Below are 10,721 nucleotides of genomic sequence, written 5' to 3'. Positions count from 1 at the left end.
AAAACAAATGTCATTTACAGGATAACAACCTTTTTTGTAGGTTCAATGTGCAAATTACAGCAGTCACAGATACCGCTTTTGTACCTAAATTCCAGGTTTGACCTGGAGGTTGGAACAGGGTTCCAAACCGGATCAGACCCGACCCAGGATATTCCCAAGTCGGCGCCGTTCACACCGGAGCCGGGTCTGCGGTGACGCGGCTCTTCCGGCATAGAAGTGGACGCTTGGAGATTACGTCATCTCCAAGCGCCACTGAAGCCGGCCAACCGGCCGGCATGCGGCGCGCTCCAGGTCATCGTGACCCGGATCGCGCCGTTTACACTGCAGGGTTTCATAGGTCATTCCCGTGTTAAATCCTGCAAGTTACCTGGGTTGGATTGCCGGGTCACTCGATCCGGGAATCCAACCCTGTCCCCTATTACTCCAAGGAGCTGCCCGGGTTGATCCTGCAATAACCTGGGTTTTAACTCTGGTGTAAAAAGGGTAAGAGTAAGCAAATTGAACTCCTATGATGTACGGTATCTAACCATTGGTTAAGTACACTCTCTAGTAGGGTGTATCCAATGTGTAAATTTTCCTATAGCTATTTGAAATGTGAGGCCAAATCCCCAGCACCAAAAAGCCTTTTGTGATACTCAGTCCAAAGCGCTTATGGGGTAGTAGGGGCCAGAAATTAAATATGAATACATACACAAAATTTGGCATATAAAAAGCCTGCAAAGAAATGCTACACGCTATACGGGGTCTGCTAAAGGGTATCTAGCCGTTGGATAAATATAATTAGTGGGGTATGGCATAAAAGACAGACAATGTAAAGGTCAACAGTCGATAGGTTGACATCAGATAGTCGACATGCAATAAGTCGACGGGTACAATAGGTCAACAGGTTCAATTGGTCAACACATTTATTTTGTTATTCAACCCTAATCCTCCCCCTAGTGCCTAACCCTCCCCCTAGAGGCTGACCCTAACCCTTCGCCTAGTGCCTAAAACTAATCCTTCACCTAGTGTGTAACCCTCCCCCAGGTGCCTGAAACTAATCCTTCCCGTAGTGTCTAACAATAATGTCCCCTCCAGCAGGCTAACCCTAACCCTTACCTTAAAAATGTTGAAAATCCATAAAAAACAAGCACTGACCATTTTTGTGTCGACCATTTGATCCTGGTAAACTTTTAACCCTGTCAACCTTCTGCACTGTTGACCTTTTGCATGCCGACTATCTGGTGTCGACCTTTACATTGTTTATCTTCTATCCCAGTGGTTCTCAAACTCGGTCCTCAGGACCCCAAACAGGTCACATTTTTCAGCTCACCCATCAGGTACACAGGTGTAGTCATTACTCCCCGACACATTTTAAAAGATCCACAGGTGGAGCTAATTATTTCATTTGTGATTTGATGGTAGACCTGAAAAACATGCACTGTTTGGGGTCCTGAGGACAGAGTTTGAGAACCTGTGTTCTATCCGGATACCTAAATAGTGATAGATTTGTAGAGTAGACACTTTAGATCTGAGGTAGACTTGGACACAAGATATGAGTGTTAGTAGTAAGTGCTATCATATTCATAAGACAGTCTGTCTGTGTCTGCAAAGTGTTATCAATAAATAATAATGTCACATTTACCATGTAAAATACAATTAAATACAGACACAAATGTAATTAAAAACAAAATAGCAATTAAGTTCAATGAAACACAAACTTCATTGTGTTCCCCTTTGGAAAACAAAAAAATCAAATGGGAATTAGCTTTCCTGCCGCGGGCGGTTGCCAATGTCAATGAAATATATTTAAAAGATCGCAGCAGCCACATTAATAATAGTATCAGAACCTCCAACATGACCTGTTCCATCAGGTAAAAAATGCTATGCTCCTGGACTTCCCACCTCATTTATGATTTCATCCACCTGTGCTGAAACACCTGTCTCATCAATGACCTAGTTCAACACAGGTGACTACAATCATAGATTAGGTGGGAAGTCCAGGAGCAGAGCACTTTGTACCTGATGGAACGGGTCATATTGGAGGGTAGGTCATGTTGGGGGGGAAGGGGAAACAAGAAGGAGTCCGCCAACCAGCAGTTGCTGATGACCACTATCATCATGTGTGTATTTTGCTCTAGGGGTCCAGCTCCCGCTGATATATATTTTTTGTAGTCTGCACGGACCTCATTACAGTGAACATGCTCTAACCAGGGCCGTTTCTAGGGGCAGGCGACCCGTGCAATCGCACGGGGAGCGCCGCCTCCGACCCCTGGCACAGAAACAGCCTGTGAACTGCCAGGCACCTGCTGAGATTCAGTTACCAGCGAGCGCCCGGCAGAGTAGAGCAGCCGGAGACGGAGGCTCCGGCTTCCGGCTCCACCAGTGTGCACTATGTGAGGACGTCATCACGTCTTTCCCATACTGCAGAGGAGCAGCCGAGCGGAGCGGACGCCGGAGCGGGACTGAAGGTAGGCATTAGTGGGGTTTTTTTTGTGCAGGCTGCTTTTATTAGGGACAGTACTTGAGGGGGGCACGTCTGCTGGGGGCACCCGGGCACTATTACTAGGGACATTACTCTAGTGGCACTTCTGCTGGTGGAGCCACCACTACTAGGGGCACCTGGGCACTACTACTAGGCACATTACAAGGGGGGCACTTCTACTGGGGAGACACTACTACTGGGGGCACCAGGGCACTACTACTAGGTACATTATAAGGGGGGCACTTCTACTGGGGGAGGCACTACCACTGGGGGCACCCGGGCACTACTACTGGGGACATTACTCTGGGGGCACTTCTGCTGGGGGAGCCACCACTACTGGGGGCACCTGGGCACTACTACTAGGGACATTACAAGGGGGGCACTTCTACTGGGGGAGACACTACTATTGGGGGCACCCAGGCACTACTACTAGGGACATTATAAGGGGGGCACTTCTACTGGGGCAGGCACTACCACTGGGGGCACCCGGGCACTACTACTGGGGACATTACTCTGGGGGAACTTCTGCTGGGGGAGACACTACCACTGGGGGCACCCGGGCACTACTGCTAGGGACATTACTCTGGGGGCACTTCTACTGTGGGCTCTGCATAAGTTGCACTACCACTGTGGGCACTGCATAAGGGGCACAAATACTGGGGACACTGCATATGGGGACAACTACAGGGGGCACTGCATATGGGGACAGCTACAGGGGGCACTGCATAATGGACACTTTTGCCTGAGAGCTAGTGGGGGGGGGAGCCTAAGACCTGTCGGGATGGAATGGTAAGGGAGGGGGCTGGAATGAAGTGTGTATTATGTGAATCTTGGTTTTTCAAAGTGTTTTATGTGGTTCTGGATTTAATAATGTATTTGAGGTGGATGTGGTTTTAAAATGTAGTTTATGTGCCTCTGGCTTTTCCAATATATATTATGTGGAAGTGGTTTGTTGCAGTGTATTATATGTGGATCTGGCTTGTATTTTCAATGTGCTGGATTCGCTCCCAACGCGATTAAAAACGGGTGTGATGCAAGGTCATACTTCTGCAAATGTCATACCAAAGGCATGCACACAGAAATGCGGCGTGGGCTTGTGACAGCTAGGCCACACCCCATTTTTTGATCACGCGCTGTCTTTGTTTAGCTGCTTATATTTTTCAGCGCTTTGCCTCTGACAGGTTAGTCACCCCTGTACTCAGTAGTCACAGTGGCTGACATTCTGTGGTCTTTCGAGATCACGCTCCCTTACTGTGATACCACACCCCCTCATAATGAGGCCACGTCCACTCCACAATGTTACTGCTTCTTGGGGGGTTGCATTTTGACTGCTCGCACTGGGAGCCTCAGACCCTAGAAACTGCCCTGGCTCTAACTATACTTGCACCCCCTCCATCTCTATGCCTAAAGGCCCCCCATACATCAGCAATTGATTGCAGCAATCGTGCAATTTGCAATTGATTGTGTATAAAAATCTTTCCCTTTTTCAATGGATTGCGGCAATTCTGCAATCTATTGAAAAAGGGAAAGATTTTTATACACAATCAATTGCAAATTGCACGATTGCTGCAATCAATTGCTGATGTATGTGGACCTTAAGGAGTCGTAGCACAAAATGCAACCAAATCGGCCTAGAAATGAATGTGGAAGAAATTCTTGTGCACCTTGATTGTACAACAAGGTGCAATTTTCACCAGGGGGAGGGTTTAATTTTTATGGATCACATTTTTCTTAGTTCCAATTTATAATATTATATTACTATTATTATACACAGGACCAGCGCATTATACACAAATTACAATTACCCTTATGGATTCCCAGGTGTTATGTAAATGAACCAAACAGGAAACTAACAAACAAGCAGGAACCAGCTCCAGACTGTGTGATCCTCCTGAGTTTATGGAAAGGGACACACACAAGGTCAGTCTTCAGCTCCCCTACAAACTGTATACACTACAGTACATGCCCCGCTCCAGAAAGACCCGATTAGGTCACTGCTGTGTGTTGGCTTTTATTTTAATGTTGGAGTTTTTTTTTTTCTTAATCAGCAAAAAATTCAACACAGGTAACTGCAATAACAAATAAAGAGGCAAGTTAGGGAGAAGGGGTGTTTTGTACCACTTAATAGGGGTCATGATAGAGGATATGTACAGTGCTATATAGGGATTTGACTACCTCCCCTCCCCACAGCATCTAATGGTTATAAGTCATTAACAGACTCTTCATAACTGGTTTAAGGTTGCATGTGAACTCTGCAAAAGCATGTTCTCCTATTTCAATTAATGTGTGCTTTTCCCAATAGAAAGAGCCACAAGTGCTGATACTTATGAAACATAAACAGGACAGGACTTGACAGGCTTTGGCTTAGGAAATACAAACTTCAAAAACTCACTCCCTTGATGATGTGTAGTATACCAACTGTTGCACATGAAGTCTCTGCTGCTACACCTGCTCTAAACTACTGTATCTCTCCTACTGATGCATCTAAACCTACACTGCTGCTCCACCTAACCCTTCTCTGCACCTGCTGAACCTTCTCTGCATTGTGGAACCTACTAAGCCAACAGCACATAACAAAGCTCCAACTTTCACTGCAAAATGACAATGTCCAAGCTGTGCACAACCTAGGCGGGGGGGAAGGAGTTAACCTGTCACAGACTCCCATGCACAGGGAGGGAGGAGGGGGCAGTGTAGCATGTTCCAGGAAGCTGTGGCAGACAATACTGTGCATTGCTTCTGTAAACCTGCAGCAAGGCTCAGTCAGTAGGAGCTGGAGCGTAGCTGAGCAGAGCTGGGTGGCTCAGTTGTCTCTCTCCGGCACAGCCCAGCAGAGAGTCACCACCAGGGGCAAGAGACCTACAACATGATCCTTCCATGGTGCCTTCTCCTCCCAGGACTGAGCTAGTATCGGCTGAACCCCTGTACCTCCCGGAGGAGGGCTGTGTGTCCTGCACTGCGCGGGGTAAGTGTGTCCTGCGGCCAAAAGCGCAACACCTGCGCTCCCGTGCGCCCAGGACGCGTTTCCAGGAAACTTATCCATCTTTATTCATTGCAATTCTCTCCTCTCTTTTTCTTTTTATATCCTCTGTTATTCTGTAGCTGTAACATAGCCAGGAACAGGTTAAAACCCCAGGCAGTCATATGTGTGTGCTTGGAAATTAAAGCAGCCTCTCCTCTCCCTAGGGTGTGTGTGTTTTCCTGTACACCTCCAAGTTTCTCAGCAGCAGCACCCTGGCTACCTAGCTGCTGCCTGGTATCCAACAGGTGGGAGCTGAACTCCTGATGGGTTTTGTCTTCTCTTGCAGGGAAATGGGGAACCAGATGGAAAAGCTGACTCATCTAAGTTACAGAGAAGTCCCCACTGCTGACCCTACAGGTGTGGATAAGGACGATGGACCTAGGATAGGGGTCTCTTACATCTTCTCAGCTGATGATGATGACTTGGAGGACACCGGCCATGACCACGTTAAGCAGGGCCCCTTGCAGGAGGACCTGCAGTACGACCACTGCGATGAGGTAGAGTGCTTGGTGTACTACAGGGACGAGTGCATTTACGAGAAAGGCTTTGGTGCTGGGGAGCAGCTGAGCACCTACTCCCCCGAGAACCTGTTGAACAAGTGCAAGCCTGGGGACCTTGTGGAGTTTGTAGCTAAGAACCAGTACCCCCACTGGGTGGTGTATGTGGGTGACTTCCAGGTGGTCCACCTGTACAGGCTGGAGATCACCAACAGCTTCATGACAGATGCCAGCCAGGGCAGAAGGGGCAGGATAGTCAACGACCAGTACAAGTACAAGCCCCTGAGCCCTGAGATGGTGGTGCAAAATGCTATGGAACAGGTAGGGACCAAAGACCAGGAGCTGAGCTGGAGGAACTCTGAGTGTTTTGCAGCCTGGTGCCGGTACGGGAAGAGGGAGTTCAAGATAGGAGGTGAGATCAGGATAGGGAAGCAGCCCTACAGGCTGAGGATCCAGCTCTCTGAGAAGAAAAGCCACACGCTGGAGTTCCAGAGCCTGGAGGATCTGATCATGGAGAGGCGGAGGAACGATCAGATCGGCAAAGCAGCTGTCCTGCAGGAGCTGTCCAACCATCTCCATGCTGAGGAGGAGGTCAGGACTGAGCACAATGGCAACTGATGGATTGGAACTGAAGTCTGAGAAATTGAGCTGTTCTAAGCCCTTTGGGCTGTTTCAGTGCAGTTTTATTGAAATGGCGTTGTGGAAGGAAAGCTGATTAGTGCAGGCTGGACTTAACCCTTCCACCAGCTCTCCTCTATGAGGTCTACTGCAGAGACTGGAATACACGTGTGGAGCAAATCAATAGGGTTAACTATCTGATCACATTCTTGGTGGGAAAAAAAAAAATATATGTATGTGTGTGTGTGTGTGTATATATATATATATATATATCTATATATATATACACACACACACACACACACTCATTATTTAATATGCCAAGAAGTGCTATCTATGGAGCCCCTCCCTGTAAGTGAGTGAGTTTTTGTTTTTTATTTATTATTATTCACCCCCCTACCATATTAATATTATTTACATCCTCTTAAATCATTCTCTGATATAACATTAACTCTTCTTTATTTTGTTTTATTGTTTGCTACAACCAGTTGTGTTCTATTACTATGAGGTTTTTACATTCTACTACATTTATTTTCTAAAATGCATTTTGTTTTCTTTTAATTCTTGGCCAAATCAAGGTGTATGTCCTACATGCAGGAGCAAAGTTTTCATATTTCTATAAAATGTGTCTTCTCCCCAGCTCCATGTTTGCATAATGGTCGCATTTTGTACTCGTAAAAATGATTTGTGCACTTTAATTTTAGAATGTGGACTGCTGTGCTACGAGAGCACCGTTTTGTCATCTGAGAGCTGGTAAAACCGTACCTTGTAAACCATAAGAAAAATGTGACTGCGGAGATCTGTGTGCAATGTGTTAAACCTCTCTGCAGGAGCAGCTGGCTGAGGTGTCTGGAGGGTTCCGGGCTCCCTGACATAGGTACAGGGGGTAGCGCAGCTCTTGTTGACAATATTACAGGTTGCATAATAACTGAGACTTTGTATCAAAGCATTAGTACTTCTCACTGTCAGCAGTGTGTGTGGCTCTGTATCCTGTCATGAAAGGGCCTGCAAGAAAATGTCTTTGTGGCTGCTTGGGTGGTTCTATATATTTTATAGGTGCCAATTCTTCCAATAACCGCAAACATTACAGCCTTCCTGGTTAAACTTAATGAGGGGTCTTGGCATAATTGGGGAAACATAATGTGTATGGGGGTCTTTATGATGAGGGGCAATTGCACTTAAATGTATAAATAGCCAACTGCTAGCAAGTGACCAAAATGATTAAACCGGTCTGAGTTTTGATGAATGCCATCTTTGCCCACTCTTAGAAGTGTTTTGATTTATATATTTGCTATAGCTTTGGAAAGAGTGTGTGTTGTAATCATTTGCTGGACCACGATGCTACAGTAACCACGACAACTACTGTGGAAAAAGTCATTAGTAAAAAGCTTTTATTTTGCGATTTTTACACCAATATGAAAATTTATATTTTGAAACCAAAGTCACGGGTCTGTTGTAGGTATTCTGGGGGAAAGTGTTTAATAAGAACAATTTTGTGTTTGTTTATTTTCAAAAACAAAACCGCCATTGCTTATTGGCTACATCCATCTCAGGGCAATTGGCATGATTTTACTGTACACATGCCAGGCTGTGCTGTGCCCAGTGATATTGTGCGCCCTAATCTCGCCCACTCCCTGATTAACTGTTCTGTGTACATTGCTTATGCCTTAATGTCCTTGTTTGTTATACAAGCAAGGAATGCCCGTGATTTTAGAGCAGATGGATTCCCAAGATCCTACACCTGACCCCCCCTCACCATTTGGAGGGGGAGAGGAGGTGTAGGAATTCTTAAATCTTTTGTTCCAAGTACCAAGACCCCATTTACCATGTTTAAGGGGATTTCCACACATTACACAGTCCCCTAAACATTGTGGATGGCATGTAACTCCCAATATTACCTTTCTAGTTAAGCCACTGGGTCCACAGTTGTTAGACCTATAGGATCTGGAGGGCTGGATCCATAGATACTAATTAAGATGTGTGGCAAATGGGGATTTAAAAAACAAACAAGCTGATTGGATGGTGGCTGTAAATGTCCTGCCTGTGTTGTACCTCTCACTGTGCTGTACAGGAGAGACTTGATGGCTATACAGAGGAGGCACCATAGTGCATGGTAACATTTGAAGTTAGCTTGTAATGTCTGAATTTGGCTATCGTCCTCAGCTTTTTTGTAATTTTAATTTGACTAGTACGTTCCCTCTTGTAACTTTTTGAATCCCATTGATTTCTCTTTTTCTGGCTTTTGCTTGCCCTTCCTGTGTCTTATAGGGGTCTATTTACTAAGCAGTGTTAGGAGACAGAGTGAAAAGTGATAAGGTTGCAGCCAATCAGCTCCCAACTGTCATCTCACAGGCTGTGTTTGAAAAATGACAGTTGGGAGCTGATTGGCTGGTACCTTATCACCGTCAACTTTATCTCCTAACACAGCTTAGTAAATAGACCCCTCAGTCCTGTACGTCTAAAGCAGAGTCTGTCCCATTTTTGTTTTGCCCTTGGACGCAGCAGTTGTGCTGCTTTCATTTCATAGTATGCAGAGGTCAACTGTTACTGTATCCAAGTGCAACATGAATATGCAAATCCGTCTGAAGACATGACTTACTGGTATGGAAGGAAGCGAAAGAAATGCAACATATTAAATGCCGGAGGGTAATGTGCAAGACAATAACTCATTATAACAAGTGGAAAGACATGTTTAGTGTTGCAATCTATAGTCTCAGAATGCAAATTATACTGTGCGTTTTTAGCAGAATGTGCTTTAATTCTGATATAAATATTTTACCTGCACAAAGGGAAGTGTAGGGTGTTCCAGCTGCTACTGGCCAAAATGCTCAATCGCCCCCCACCCTTTAGCCTTTTAGAATAATGACCACCCCCTGCTGATTTTCCCCTAGGATGATAGGAGTTTTAGTTGACCAATGTCTGTACTGCTGAATCTTTTCATTTGTTGAGTGTGTGAATCACCTTGTGGAATGGCAGCTACTGCTTTCTCCAATTCTTTGTCCTGCTTTGGTGACCGACGCGCCGTTAACCCTAATTGCACATGAGAGAGACTGATGACTAAACAGATTGCACATCTTGTAAGGTTGGTTAAATATTATTTATACATGTGTTGGGTATGGTCATCCTCTATCACTTTGATTACTGCAAAATATAAATAGAACAAAGTAACTCAATCTCTTCCGTTTTGTTATAACAACGTTTACAATGTACCCAGTACTTTTACATTGTGGTGGCAGCCATTTTGTAGGCTAAATCAATTGTCATGAGATTGGGGGCTGTGTAGAGCCTCGGTTAGCTCCTCACCCTGGTGTCAACCATTTCAAAGGCTTGACCCCTCTTTCGTACCTGTGTGAATGATAATTTCACAAGGCATCAATCTCAGACGCTCCATGACCTATATTCATCATGCACTCCTAGATGAGACTATATTTTCTTTTAATGGTTTAGCACTCAAAATGTCTGCCTCCATTTGTTTTTATTTAAGAGCAACAAGTGAAAATGAGATATCCTAACTGCTTTGAAACTATAGAACTTTAGTTAGAAGGTGGCTCACCCTTTCTAATGCTTGTACACACCAGGGTTCATATAGCAACATTGTACTTTGGTCTAATGTGGTGCACCAATCAGGCCCTTGCTTTTATTGTATAACTTCCACTAAGTAGATGGTGATTGGTTGTCGTCGTTCATTGCAAACTTCTCACGTCAATGCAATGTCTCTAAGTGAGCCCTGGTGTAGCTCCACGTTTTGGAATGTAGTCCTGCAAGAAGAAAAATAAATCTGTGGACCGTCTGTGTAGATATTCATATTGAAATTTTTCTAGCAATTATATTGTTTTCTCTATTTAAATCTAAATATTTTCTTACAACTATTTTTGAAAGCTGCAACCAACATTAAATTTTGCAATTTATAAAGTAAACAAACGTGTTGTCTGTCTCTGTGTGCTAAAGTTACGGCAGAACTATCGGTGAAAACCATTTACTCAAGGGGCTAATCCATTTTCTCTAGCGCACCTGATTGGAATCTAGAACCATCTGTAATGGGGTGAATGCGAGTGCTTAGCATCATTCATCCATAATAAATAGCGCTAATCCCATACCTTATACTGGTGTATTTATACATAAC

The 10,721-nt window shown here is 44.9% G+C and overlaps 1 protein-coding gene across 4 annotated transcripts; it reads left to right on the top strand.

Moving 5' to 3' along the window:
* The first annotated feature begins 2,065 nt into the window (after positions 1–2,065).
* On the top strand, positions 2,066–8,931 carry LRATD2 (LRAT domain containing 2). 4 transcript variants are annotated; one of them, XM_088457882.1, is made up of 2 exons: positions 2,066–2,102; positions 5,770–8,931. In XM_088457882.1, exons 1-2 carry the CDS (start codon positions 2,086–2,088, stop codon positions 6,596–6,598), a joined length of 846 nt encoding a protein of 281 aa, XP_088314008.1. In that variant the 5' UTR covers positions 2,066–2,085; the 3' UTR covers positions 6,599–8,931. The 4 variants fall into 4 exon arrangements, with proteins under 4 accessions (XP_088314008.1, XP_088314011.1, XP_088314009.1 ...); XM_088457885.1 differs by lacking the exon at positions 2,066–2,102 and adding an exon at positions 2,182–2,450; XM_088457883.1 differs by lacking the exon at positions 2,066–2,102 and adding an exon at positions 4,298–4,384.
* Positions 8,932–10,721: the final 1,790 nt, after the last annotated feature.

Source organism: Taudactylus pleione, unplaced genomic scaffold (genome assembly GCF_031769625.1).
Source record: "Taudactylus pleione unplaced genomic scaffold, aTauple2 ptg000791l, whole genome shotgun sequence".
Lineage (NCBI taxonomy): Eukaryota > Metazoa > Chordata > Amphibia > Anura > Myobatrachidae > Taudactylus > Taudactylus pleione.
This window is presented reverse-complemented; position numbering and strand designations above follow the sequence as displayed.